Genomic DNA, 14,576 nt, shown 5'->3' with positions numbered 1-14,576 from the left:
CAACATTATCCACCATCATATCTTCTGGTACTTTGTCAGTGGCCAATGACAAAGCAAATATCTCCAGAAGGGCCTCCACAATTTTTACCCCGGCCTCCCACAAGATCCATACTTGATCAGACCCAAGGGACTGGCCCACTTTAGTGCGCTTCAAGGCTGTGAGTACCTCCTTCCTCATAATATGCATGTTCCCAGACTCCATGAATTATTACCCTAATTTCTTTGATATCCACAGTATTCTTCTTAGTAAGCAGCAAGGGGAAAGACATTAAAAACCTCAGTCATCTCCTATAGTTCCACACGTAGGTGAACTGCATCTCCTATAAAGGCTCTGATGGTCTTCAAGAGCCTAGTCTCTCCACAGTCACTAATGTAAGTGAAGAACCTCTGGATTATCTTCAACCTTGCCTGCTGAATCCATCTCATATCTTTTTTTTGCCTTCCACATTTCCGTCTTAAGCCTGCTCTTTAAACATTTTATATTTTCAAGGTATTCAATGATACCCAGCTTCACAGCGCTGGTCGCACAGTCCGCGGGGACACGCCGCCGGTCGCACAGTCCGCGGGTACATGCCGCCGGTCGCACAGTCCGCGGGGCACATGGCGCTGAGGCGCCAGTCCCAGACGCACCATCACGCTGTCAGTCACATAATCAGGGAACATTCTGTTGAGTGTTGTATAAAGCAGTGACAAGACTCCAGCGTTACATGATCCACGGCACAGGGATAAGTCCACACTTCCACAGACGGACTGTTCTCAATCCTGTATACCCTTTGAGGGAACAAGAGATATCAAGAAAATACAAAATAACAGCTCACCATTAAAGCCAGAGCAAAGATATTATGTTTTCCCAATAGCACCGTCTCGTTCGACATCACAAACTTCAGCAAATTGATTAGTGCTGCAATGAGATGAGGCAGATAGTGAGAAAACGATAGTCAATTTCAACAGTTCATTCTGAATTTCACACTTGCCTTGATGCATTTTGTAATGACACACATTATAACTACAGTGGTAGACGGACGTATAATGTATTGGATGGGGCACCTTGAGAGAGGGCTGACTTGTCTTGGACATCTTTGAACTTCTACTGTGTTGTTGGAATTACATTTCTCCACCATCAGACTATGGAATTCTGTCTTATAGCTCATGGAAAGGTGTTAGGTACTCAGGGGTGTTGGGGTTGCACAACAGCCGAACATTTTGAAGTGCCCACTATTGCAATTAGGGTTTAATTCCGACCTCTGTGAGGAGCTTGTACCTTCTGCTGGTTTCCTCCGGGTGCTCTGGCTTCCTCCCATGTCCCAAAGGCTTTGGGCTTAGTAAATCATGGGCATGGCAACGCTTGCGGGCTGCCGCCGGCACACCCTAAGCCTATGCTCGCCGTTGATACAAAACAATGCATTACACTGGATGTGCCGACGTATATGAGACAAATAAAGCTAATCTTTATCATCCCTTCCTCAATCAGCTCCACCAGAACTGCCTGCTAAAAACTCACTTGTTTGTGTGTGCACAAGAGACAATGGCCTGACATCTATTTACAGAGTGAATTCAGAGTGAGAAAATAAATCTCAGGGTTGTATATGGTGACATATACAGAACGTATTTTGATAATAAATTTACCTTGAACTTCAAGAAGAAAATATCGCAACTTCCACAAGCTTATTCACTCAGACTAAAGAAGTGAGCCTCAGATGGTGAGGCATGCGTTTTGCTGAGTCTGAACCATTTCCAACAGGGGTGAGCCAAAAGAGATGGCGGCAGATGGTGACGGCAGATGCCACAGAGCGGGAGCGACCGAGCCTCTCTGCCTGTGCTGTGTGTGTGTGTGTGTGTGTGTGTGTGTGTGTGTGTGGTTGATTAGATCAGGCTGCAAGGCAATCTGATCTGGAGCCAGGCAGAATGGTGATTACCCAGGGAAAGGAGCTCAGAACGGGAGTATTCAAACCGCAGCAGGGGAAGGGAAAGCGAGGGAAAGGGGAACAGAGAGAGCCTAATGCAGAGTAAAGTGAAGGATGACCCTGGAAGAAAGGAAGAAGTTAGCAAGTACAAATGGGAGTCATACTTTTGGCATAGTGGTTCAATTGCTGGATCTGCGAGGGAGACCTCTGCTGCCACCTGTACAATCCGCACATTCCCTGTGAATACGTGCGTATTTCGGTTTCCTCTACAACCTACAGGTATGAAGGTTGGTGGGTTAATTGACCACCATAAATTGCCCCTAACGTGCAAGTGAGTAGCAAAATCTGTAATGACGCTAATGTAGAGAGAATAAGAGACACAAGACTAAGGAACAGACCTAGGCCATTTGGCCCATCAAGCCTGTTCTGCCATTCGATCATGACTGATTTATTATTTTTTTCAACCCCCTGACTTCTCTCCATAGGCTTTGCCACCTTTACTAATCAAGAACCTATCAACCTCCACTTTAAATGTGTCTTGGACTCCACAGCCATCTGTGACAATAAATTCCACAGATTCGCTACAGTCCGGCTAAATAAGTTCCTCCTCATCTCTGTTCTGTATTCTGAGACTGCGGGATCATTTGTTTATTTATCGCATCTACATTCACTGGTCACTTTATTAGGTACTGTACACCTGTTGTTACTGCAAATGTCTCATCAGCCAATCATGTGTCAGCAACTCAATGCATAAAAGCATGCAGACATGGTCAAGAGGTTCAGTTGTTGTTCAGACCAAACATCAGGATGGGAAAGGAATGTGATCTAAATGAGTTTGACCGTGGAATGATTGCTGATGCCAGATGGGATACTGATCTGGGATTTTCACACACAAGTTTCTAGAGTTAATGGAGAATGGTGTGGAGAAACAACAAACATCTAGTGAGGGGCAGGGCAGTTCTGGGTGCAAAAATGCCTGGTTAATAAGAGAGGTCAGAGGAAAATGGCCAGATAGGTTCAAGCTGACAGGCAGGTGACTGTATTTCAAATAACTATGATGTACAGAAGAGCATCTCCAAATATAAAACATGTCAAACCTTGAAGTGGATGGGCTACACACAGGGTTCTACTCCTGTATCTAATAAAGTGGAAATTGAGTGTATATCAAAACATGCAGCAAAATGCGTGTCATTTGTGTAACAACCAATCCAACCCAAGGATGTGTTGGGGCAAGTGTCACCATACATGCCGGTGCCAACGTAACACGCCCACGATACTCAGCAGAACAACACCGTGCATGCTAGTGTAAAGGGAGCTTTACAGGCAACACGGACTCAGCGGGCTGGAGGGCCTGTTTCCTCACTCTGTCTATGACCCTTCACGCCATCTCAGACGCTCTGAGACCACTACAGCCTGCGTTACTGTAAGCTGTATAGCCCTAAGCACAGACGCATTCGAGTTCGAAGCTGAGTCTGCAGGGCTGGAGATGCGGAGATGAATAACACATGCTGACTTGCCCTCTGAGGACAAAGCAGAGAGAGGTCCTGCAGATTGCACTAAATCACCACCCCAGACCGTCCTCACTGAGTGCATGAGAAAACCCCGGCAGCCAGTTTAGAGACTGGAAGATCTCACATACTGTAAAAAGGAAAAAGAGTAATCGGAGGATTAGTTCCTTACAATGACTGATGGCAAAAATCCAGAATTGCAAGAAGAGCCAGAAACACTCAGCAAGCCAGGCAGTATCTGCAGAGAGACAGTATCAAGATCACAGGTCTGATGAAGAGTCCGTGTCCTGAAACATCCACTGTTTTATTTCCCACAGGCGCTGCCTGATCTGCTGAGTACTTCCAACATTTCCAACTCGTTTTTGGGCACGAGGTGATGGAGTTGCAGTGAGAAGCTGTATCTGAAAGACAACTACTCTGGTGACATGGTAGTGTAACGCTTCACAGCAATCGGAAGACTGGGGCTCAATTCACGCTGCTGTCCACACGTTACGTTGGTGCCGAAAGCATATGCAACACTCAAGAGCTGCCCTCAGCATAGTAGCGGACTATGCTGGCTGTTAACACATGTGATGCATTTCGTTTTATGTTTCGATGTTGCAACGAACAGGTGACAAACAGAGCTAATCTTTTAAAAACTCCAATATACTTCTCCCTTTTCTACTGACAGCACAGCACACATTCACCACTGCATCTTCCCAGAGACGTTCTCCCTCAAGGCTGATGATTTCACAACGCAGCAGCCTCTCTGAAATATCCTACACAGAGCAAACTAGTTATTGGGGTATAGGTAATTATGACAGGTAGATAGAGTCTGCATAATATCATCAAAGGGCTGAACAAGACTTGGGGATCAAGTTCACTTTGCTTTTGTGGCTATAGGATACCAGGCAGATTATTAACACTGACTATGCCTGGCCAACCAGCTCATCCACTGTGTCTGGATAGCTTAGTACACCGGTGATATCACCTGCTACGGCAGCTTGTATTGTTCCATTATGTCTGCTTACAACTTCACTGAAACTTAAGTGAACTTTTTAGGCAATTATTTTTGTTTGTTCAGATGCAATCATTTTCCAAACAACTCAAGAAGCTTGCAAATACCCCAAAAAGGTTTTCTGCTCCCTTAGATCCATTGTCATTATTCCAGTTTGCTGCCCTGCATGTATTTTTGTAGAAGTCATAATTCTAGAGAGCAGTCATAGTGTTGTTGTGGCTCACAGTGGAGACAGGATCAATGAATCATACAACATGGGGCCAATCTGCCCATCAGATCTTTCTGACAGAGTGATTCGCATTCTCCCCCTCCTCCTCCCCAAAGCCACTGTTCTACCAATTATTCCTTGGGAAGTTGGTCTGGTCTAGAGGAGATTTACAAGAACTATCCCAGCAACATGTGAGAAGTGTTTGACGACTCTGAGCCTGTACTCGCTGGAGTTAGAGGGAATCTCATTGAAACCCACCATGTATTGAAAGGTCTCCCAATAGACCGGACGTGGAAGATGTTCTATAGGTCAGTTGTGGAGAGCGCCCTCTTCTTTGTGGTGGCGTGTTGGGGAGGAAGCATTAAGAAGAGGGACGCCTCACGTCTTAATAAGCTGGTAAGGAAGGCGGGCTCTGTCGTGGGCAAAGTACTGGAGAGTTTAACATCGGTAGCTGAGCGAAGGGCGCTGAGTAGGCTACGGTCAATTATGGATAACTCTGAACATCCTCTACATAGCACCATCCAGAGACAGAGAAGCAGTTTCAGCGACAGGTTACTATCGATGCAATGCTCCTCAGACAGGATGAAGAGGTCAATACTCCCCAATGCCATTAGGCTTTACAATTCTACCGCCAGGACTTAAGAACTTTTTAAAAGCTATTATTAATGCTTTTTGAGATAGTGATTTAGATGCATATCATATTTTTTACTGAGTTAAGGATTGTATGTAATTAGTTTTGCTACAACAAGTGTATGGGACATTGGAAAAAAGTTGAATTTCCCCATGGGGATGAATAAAGTATCTATCTATCTATCTATCAACAGTGGCAGCGACTAGGACCAGAAGGCACCGCATCAGAATACAAGGATATCCCTTTAGAACAGAGTTGAGGGATTTCATTAGCCAGAGGGTGGTGAATTCATTGCCACAGACAGTTGCGGGCCAAAGCACTGAGTATATTTGAAGTGGAGGTTTACAGGCTCTTGAATAGTAAGGGCATCAAGAGCTACAGGGAGAAGTTAAGAGGATGAGATTAAGAGGGCAGATAAATCAGTCATGATGAAATTGCAGAACAGACTTGATGGACAAATGACCTAATCCTGTTTCTATATCGTATGGTTTATTCGAGACCAGTACTTAATTAGCTTCCAGTACTCTTTCAGGCAACGCAGCCCAGCAAACCAACACAAACACACCCGCTCTCCTTAAACAAATAGGTTGTGCTTAATAGCATTAAAACCTGACCTCTGGTTGGTCTGTATGGAGTCTGCCAGTTCTCCCCGTGGACCTGCGATACACCTTTCCACATCCCCAACTGAATGCTCACTTTCATCCCAAAGGTACTGGCTGGCATGTTAAAATGACCGTTGTAAATTACCCACACCCAATGCTGGAGGAACTCAGCGGGCCCGGCAGCATTCATGGACTCAGGACCGATGAGAGGTCTCAACCCAAAATGCCCACTGTTCACTCCTCTGCCTAAATGCTGCCTGACTTGGAGTTCCTCCAGCACTTTGTTGTGTTACTCTGGAGTTCCTCCCGCACTTTGTCTGTGTTACTCTGGAGTTCCTCCCGCACTTTGTCTGTGTTAATCTGGAGTTCCTCCCGCACTTTGTCTGTGTTACTCTGGAGTTCCTCCCGCACTTTGTCTGTGTTACTCTGGAGTTCCTCCCGCACTTTGTCTGTGTTACTCTGGAGTTCCTCCCGCACTTTGTCTGTGTTACTCTGGAGTTCCTCCAGCACTTTGTCTGTGTTACTCTGGAGTTCCTCCAGCACTCTGTCTGTGTTACTCTGGAGTTCCTCCAGCACTTTGTCTGTGTTACTCTGGAGTTCCTCCAGCACTCTGTCTGTGTTACTCTGGAGTTCCTCCAGCACTCTGTCTGTGTTACTCTGGAGTTCCTCCAGCACTTTGTCTGTGTTACTCTGGAGCATCAGCTTCTGCCCCCAAGTGTAGGTAAGTGGAAGAACCAGACTGGAGAATGAAGAATCTGAGATGTACGATTACCCTGAAAATTGGCACAGATTTGAAGGGCTAAATGGCATCTTTGCACAGGGCAACACTTCTGGCAATTTGTTTAACAGAACTACTTTAAATTCTAAACAATCTTTAAATCTCCCCTTAATCTCAATGCAACAGTAGAAAGGCGATTGTGGCGATGGATACTCCCAAACATGCAAATCAAACTGCGCAGCCCTGTTTATTTGCAATATACTATAGTGGCTGCCAAACCTCAAAGTCAGCAACAGGCGTTGATTTGCTTTAATACCATTGGGTGGCGTGATAACGCTTTACAGTGCTGGCGATCTAAGTTCATCTGCAAGGAGTCTGTACGTTCTCCCTGTGACCACGTGGGCTTCCTCCCGATACTCCGGTTTCCTCCCATACTCCAACAATGTGTGGCCATAACACATAGGAGCAGAATTAGGCCATTTGGCCCATGGAGTCTGCTCCATCATTCCATCACGGCTGATCTATTACCCCTCTCAACCCCATTCTCCGGCTTTCTACCTGTAACCTTTGATGCCCTTGCTAATCAAAAACCAGTCTTCACTTTAAATATACCCAAAGACTTGGTCTCCACAGCTGCCTGTGGTATTGGTTTCCACGGATTCACCACCCTCTGGATAAACAGACTGCTCCTCGTCTGTTCTACATGGGACACTGAGGCTGTGCCCTCTGGTCCCATACTCCTCCACTGCAGGGAACATCGGTTGAGGTTAGTGAGTTGTGGGCGTGCAACACTGGTGACGGAAGCGAGATGATACTTGCAGGCTGCCCAACACTATCCTCCCTGATCTGATTTGATGCAACCCGACACATTTCACTACGTTTCAATATTGCAATGTACACGAGACAGATAAAGCTAATCTTTGTTTAGGTGTGTCCTTTCACGTTATTACCTGCCTGCACTGCACTTTCTCTCTCGCACTTTATTCTGCATTCTGTTATTGTCTTCCTTTGTACTACTTCAGTACACTGTTGTAATATTACCTGCATGGATGGCATCCAAAATTACAGTTTCTTTTAAACAGTGCATGTGACAACAATAAATCAATTTACCACAATACCTGTGTGATCCAGGCAGCATTTCCTCACCACATAAAATATATTCAAGATTTTTTCTGCCTACCAAAAGGTTAAAACCTCATTGTCCCTACTCTGTGGGCCATCTGCCATTTTCTTTCCTGCATTCTTAATCTTGATTAGATGGTGTGCTGGAGGGCCTGTTCTATGTATTGCAGGCTACTGTATTACAGCCTGGTACGCAGGCTCCAATGTACAAGATACAATCATGATCAGACTGACATACAGGTATGTGAAATTTGTTGCTTTGTGGTAGCAGTGCATTGTACAAAATATACAATAATAAATTACAATAAATAGTGAAAAAAAACCAGGTATGGTGAGGTTACGTTCATGGGTTCATTAATCATTCCAAAATCTGATGGCAGAGAGGACGAAGCTGTTCCTAAAACGTTGAGTGTCTTTGGCCATCATGGTAGGTTTCAGAGGGTTGTAGACTCAGCCAGCTGCATCACAGGCACACCCCACCCCACAATCGAGGACATCTTCAAGAAGCAGTGACACAAAGAAGCCAGCTTCCATCGTGAAGGACCCTCACCATCTGGAACATGCCCCCTTCTCATTACTACCATCAGGGAGGTGATACACAAGCTCAAGGCTTTAGGAAGAACTTCTTACTCTCTGGCATCACAGTTCCGAATGACCCACAAACCAAACTTTCTTATTCGTTTTCATTGCACTATTTATTCTGTAATTTATCTCACCTTTACGCCTTAGCTCTCCACAGCTGCTGCAAAACAGCATTTCACAGCATACAAGTCAGTGACAATAAACCTGATTCAGATTTCAAATTATTTATTTTCCCATCAATAGCAAAGTTATGCTCTGTCTTTACACTTGATTTATTAATATGAAATCAACAGTTGAGGGTCAAGTGCCCTCCTCTGTGGTACCCCACTTGCCAGTCTGAAAAATCTCCTCCCTGTTATCAATCTTTAACCATCCTTGCTATTGTACTAATCCCTCCACGGCAAAGCTTTCTTTTTTGTAACAGCATACAGATGTTCACGATTTGGGCTTATGACTCTCCGCTTGAATGGTAAGTCTAGCACACAGTAAGGTTTATGGAGGAGGGTGGCATATCCACAAATATAATCTAAATCACCAGGCACTTTTCAAAGTGACATCCCTGTCTGCTGTGACAGCAAAGAAGAAATACAGGGCTGTAAGTTAGAGAGTGGCAGCATCCGCATTAAATGGCCAATAAATTTTAAGTCGAGTTTAATTTATGCTACTAAAATGCTTGCTTCTCTGTATCACTTTGTGGTGAGGACTACAATGAGTCCCCATGGCAAAATGAGCTGCCAACAGATGTGGTGGATGCAGGTTCAATTTCAACATTTAAGAGAAGTTTAGATTTAGGATAGGAGGGGAGTGGGGAGCTATGGTCCAAGTGTGGTTCAACAGGACTAGGCCGAATGGGATAGAAGGGCCTCTTTCTGTGAGTGAAGATCTCGATGACTATAACAGTTGCCAAAGCAACTACTGCGCTCACAAAATGCTGGAGAAACCCAGCAGGCCAGGCAGCATCTATGGGAAAGAATACAGTCGATGTTTTGGGCAAAGACCCTTCGGCAAACACTCATTTGTTAGAAGTTGTGGGACAGGGTCACACTCTGTACTTCTCCATAATTTCACAGGTATCTTTATTGGTAACTCGAAATTTATTCAATTAACTGAAGTTAAGATCCTTCCCACATTGGATTGTGAGCATGGTTCCCATAACAGTCCAACCTCTGGATTATTAGTTAATTAAAAATTAAAAATTAATTTTAATTGTCACATGTACATTAAAATATACAGTGAACTGCATCATTTTGCATCTGAGGACTGTGCTAGGAGCAGTCCACACGTGTTGCTAAACCAACCTCACATGCTGCCAACTTACTAACCCTGACCTGCACATCTTTGGAACGTTGGAGGAAACTGGAGCACCCGGAGGAAACCCACAAGGTCATGGGAAGAACGTATAAACTCCTTACAGAGAGTGGTGGGGATCAAACCCCAATCAGTGACTGCTGTCCTGTAAAGCATTATGCTAACTGCTACGCTATTGCGCGGCCCGTGACAGTAATCTCTCTCCTATGCTAAGTAGTATATGGTATCATGAGAATCGAAGAAATAGGAGCAAGAGTGGGCCATCTGGTCCATCGAGAATGCTCTGCCATTCAATAAGATGATGGTCTCAGCTCCACCTACAGTACCCACCTTTTCCCCCCTGACCCTCAATTCCCCGCCATGCCATGCAAAACTCCACCCCACTGTGTGAACCAGCTCCAGAGGTCAATCCTGACCCCCACTGCACTTCACGCAGCGTCTGCACCCTCTCCCCGGGTTTCTGTGGATTTCTGTCAGGCGCTCTGCTTTCCTCCTACACCTCACAGGTGTGCTGGGCGGATACCTGGCCGTTGCAGCAAGCTGTAGGTGTGTGAGAAAAGAATCAAGTGGAGTCCATGGGAACGTGAGAGAAAAGTTTGGCAGCAGTCAAGGAAATAGGGTCTGAAAGGACTGCCCAAGGTTAAGTCAGTATTGAGTGCCAAATAGACTGTCTGTGTCATCAATGGGTAGGTATGCTGTCACACTTCCTCGGTGTACCATAATGTTGTGTAACTATCAGTAATAGGGCACTCACCTGACCAGAGTTCACGCCACGTATAATGTAGCCGCACTCGACATTTCTTCTGATAACAGATGAGCTTGTGGACAATCTGAACACAACGCCTGCAGATAAGAGAGGAGAGTCATACTGTAACCATTTCGTAAGTGAACCCCGGGTCAAAGAAAAAGTGTACCAGTTCCTGGTGAAAGTGGCTTCAGGGAGCTGAGGGAACGAGAAACAGGGATAGGTTGAGGGAGTGAGTATGTGGGTTAGTGCCTGGATGCCTGAAAACACAATAGCTACGCTCAGCTAAAGGAAGCAGGAGGCACGAGAGATTGCAGTTACTGGAATCAAGAGCAATTAATTATCTGGTGGAGGAACTCAACAGGTCAACAATTCACTGCGATTGTCAACATTTCAGATTGGAATCCTGCATCGTGACTCAAATTCCTGAGAACACTTACGAGTGCAGCAGAACGAAAGGATCTGGGAATATATATTCCATAATTCATGTTCAAGACCAAGCTAGAGTCCAGATGAAGGGTCTTGGCCTGAATCTATAACTCTTCTTTCCTTTCCTGACCCTCTGGGCTCCTCCAGCATTGTGTGTATTACCCAAGTTAGATTCTGTGTCAGCCGAAAGTACTCCAGATCACTGGGTTTGGTAAAGTAGTAAACTGGATTATATTATTGTCACATGATCCATGGTGTTAAAATGGTTGCCGTGATACGTCTAGTGTGATGATGTAGCGGGCGATACTTGTTGCTCTCACTTTCAGCTTCCACCGCTGGCTATCAGCCTTGCGAAAAGGAGAGCTGAATATGTAAGTCTCTCCCTGCCAGTACACAGCCTTTCCAACAGCAAGCCTCATGCAGTGCCTCCTCACTGGCGACACACGGAAACTCAACTCCTTTTGGATTCCAGCTGAACTACAGAGGACAGGGAGGAGGTCTGGCCCCTGCACATGTCACACGCTGGTGCTCGTGAACTAGATCCCCAGCTACGGGTAAACAGCCCCACTGTCTCGTGGGCAGCCCCGGGAGAGACGAAGGTTACGGGAGTAAACCCAGACAGCAAATCTGGAGTGGACACAGACAGTTGACAACCACGACAACTATAGTACAGTGGAAAAACTTGTCTTGTATACCACCCACAGAGATCAATTCATTACAGGAGTACATTCAGATATTACAAGGTAAAACAACCATCGAGTTCAGTGTATTTATGTTGAGAGTCTAGAGAATCTGTGTACAGCACAGAGAAAAAGTACAATGCAGGTTAACAGGTGCAAGGCCACAAGAAGGTAAGTTGTGATGTCGAGAGTGCATCTTATCACACTAAAAAAACCATTAAATAATCTTATACCAGCAGGTTATGGCTTTTCCCATGACTGCTAGAAACTGCAGAAAGTTGTGGACACAGCTCAGCACATCCTAGAAACCAAGTGGCCTTCCACGTCTACACTGCCCACTGCCTCGGTAAAGCAGCCAGCACAATCAAAGACCCCCACCACCCCAGGCATTGTCTCTGCTCCTCCCTCTCCCATCAGGTAGAAGATGCAAAAGCCTGAAAGCTCGTACCCCCAGGCTTCTGCCCCACCATTAGAACAATATTGAACCGTCCCCTACTCTGATAAAATGGCCTCTCGATCTCAATCTACTTTATGACCTTGCACCAAACTGTCTGCCTGCAAAGGACATCTTCGTATCTGTAGCATTTTATTCAGCACTATTATTGTTTTATCTCGTACTGCCTCAACTGTGCAATGAATTGATTTGTAAGAACAGTGTACAAGAGAGGTTTTTCACTGTACCTTGGTACATGCGACAAAAATAAACCAATTTAAATGTCGAACAAGCTTAGGATGCACAAGTAAATAAATGGGCCACAGGGGGTGTGGCAGCAAAAGCAGAAGGTACAGGATCAATGGGAACAAAGGGATTTAAAAGCAGAAACGAGCAAGTGGTTGATCAATGGCTTCAAAAATACTGTGGTGCAGAATCACAGTGCACAGCGATGCTCATGGACATTCTACCAAGACAAAGTTTAATTAATCCAGTCAAGCAGATGCCACGAAATCTATTACCATTGATACCTATTCACAACCCAAGCTCGACAACTGCAGAAATCTGCTGATACAGCGCTAGGCCTGGGTTTGGTTCAGTTCTGGTTACCCTGGTCTCAGGGAAGATTCAGTACCGAGGTTTATTCATAGCATGGAGTCTCACTGGGACTTCAGGTCATCTGCCTCTCCTGGTGAGAGGTCATCTGCCATCGTATAAGGTGCAAGATCATAGATTGTGAGGTCAAGAGTGCATTTTATTCTACCGGAGGACTGTTCAATAGTCTTATAACAGCTGGATTGAAGCGGTCTTTGAGACTGGTGATACGTGTTCAGGCATTTGTCTCTTCGGCCCCATGGAAGAGTGGATGTCAGGCATGTAAAATGCAGGCAAGGTAAGGAGGAAATTAAACAAGGAGAAGACCCCAGACGTTCTTTCTCCCCTCTCCCATCAGGCAGAAGATACAAAAAGCTGACACATACCGCCAGGCTCAAGGACAGCTTCTATGCTGCTGTTATAAGACTAGGTATATGAACAGTACCTTAGTACGATCAGATGGACTCTGGACTTCAATCTACTTCACACACCTGATTATTTACTTGCACTGCACTCTCTCTGTTGCTGTAGCACTTTATTCTGCATCCAGTTATTGTGTTAACTTATTGTACCTCAATGCACTGTGTAATGATTTGATCTGGATGAACAGTATGCAAGACTTTCACTGCATCCTGGAATAGGTGACAACAATAATCCAATTCCAATTGGCAACAAACAAATCCCACTCACACAGGACATACTGGAAATTCCCCGGCTGTTTAAACAATGTCCGTGAAAAAGCAGTTAACAGAATTACAGAGCACCCCACCATAGAACCAGGTCCTCTGCCCCATCTAGTCCATGCCGAACTGTTATTCTGCCTAGACCCATCAATGCACACCCTGAGCACAGCCCTCCACAACTCTCCCATGCACGTACTTATCCGAACAACTTCTCCTAAGTAAACATTGAAATCAAACCCACATCTACTAATTCAGCTGGCAGTTCAATCCACATTCTCACCACGCTCGAGTGTGAAGAAGTTCACCCTTGGGTTTCCCTCAAATTATTTCACATTAGATTCACCTAGTTCTAGTCTCACCCAAACTCAGCGGAAAAAGCCTACTTGCAGTTACCCTATCTATACCCCTCATAATTTTGTATACCCGAAGTCCACGGCTGTTCATCAGAATCCCACTTTCGTATTCTCTGTATGATTTCACCACCCACCCTACCCTACAACTTCCATTCATAGCAGTAAGCAGAGTATGAATCATGCTACCAGTGTCTGGGAGGGGCCAGAACAGGAATAGGCCCTTCAGTCCGTCATGTCTGTGCACACTATGCTGCCAATCCAGTCTGATCCCCTCTGGCTGCACGTCCATGTTCCTCCTGTTCACGTTCCTGTCTAAGTGCTTTTTAAACATTGGCTTTCATCTGCTTCTACAACATCTAAAGCCACCTATCATTCTTTGTAAACCATAAATCCCTAGAGGTATCTTCTGATTTTTATGAGGATGAAAGCTCACGGATAGGAGGGGTTGAGACGGATACTGGTCAAACATGGACAAATGGGACCAGCTTTGGTGGGCACCATGCCAGCAAGGACTAGTTGGGCTGAAGTGCCCATTTCCATGCTGTAATACTCCATGATCTAAAGTGTTAATTACATCTTTCTCTGTAGATGCTGCCTGACCTGGTGAGTATCTCCGCCACCCTCCTTTTACTTTGGATTTCCAGTGCCTGCAGCACTTTGTTTTCAGATGAGTAATTTATGCTGAACTTACATATACAGGTCCATAGGGAACTCTTTCATCATGTGCGTGACCATGAATTCCACCATTAGATCTGGAAAACAGAGTGAAATATGGATATAATGTGGCTGAAAGTTGGCTACCTTCCACACAATCACCCCTGCCTTGCTGACTTTTTCTTTTACAATGTTACCTAGTTCAGGGCTGCTTGCCTAATGACTGCGGTTGTAAGATGCAGCACGATGCCCGAATTGAAAGCATTTCTCTTCCACCCTCCCTCCCTCACCCCACCCCCATCCATCTACAGCAGAAATAAGGGAAGGTGAGTAATGCTATTGGCTTTACTCCAGGGCTGTTGGAGGGTCAAGGCCGCTACAGCAGCCCACTCACAAATCCTCAGAAACACTGACTGCACCAATCT

General features: G+C 45.3%; 1 protein-coding gene across 1 annotated transcript in view; it reads right to left on the bottom strand.

Moving 5' to 3' along the window:
* armh3 (armadillo like helical domain containing 3) overlaps positions 1 to 14,576 on the bottom strand; it is a 187,180-nt gene that overhangs the window by 83,878 nt on the left and 88,726 nt on the right. The window contains exons 19-21 of the mRNA XM_073026947.1: positions 14,189 to 14,249; positions 10,335 to 10,423; positions 819 to 901 (exon numbers count right to left, since the gene is read on the bottom strand). Of these exons, the coding sequence (XP_072883048.1) occupies positions 819 to 901; positions 10,335 to 10,423; positions 14,189 to 14,249 (233 nt within the window). The remainder of the gene's footprint in view (positions 1 to 818; positions 902 to 10,334; positions 10,424 to 14,188; positions 14,250 to 14,576) is intronic.

Source organism: Hemitrygon akajei, chromosome 23 (assembly GCF_048418815.1).
Source record: "Hemitrygon akajei chromosome 23, sHemAka1.3, whole genome shotgun sequence".
NCBI lineage: Eukaryota > Metazoa > Chordata > Chondrichthyes > Myliobatiformes > Dasyatidae > Hemitrygon > Hemitrygon akajei.
The sequence above is the reverse complement of the archived record's forward strand: the minus strand, read 5'-3'. Positions and strand labels throughout refer to the sequence as shown.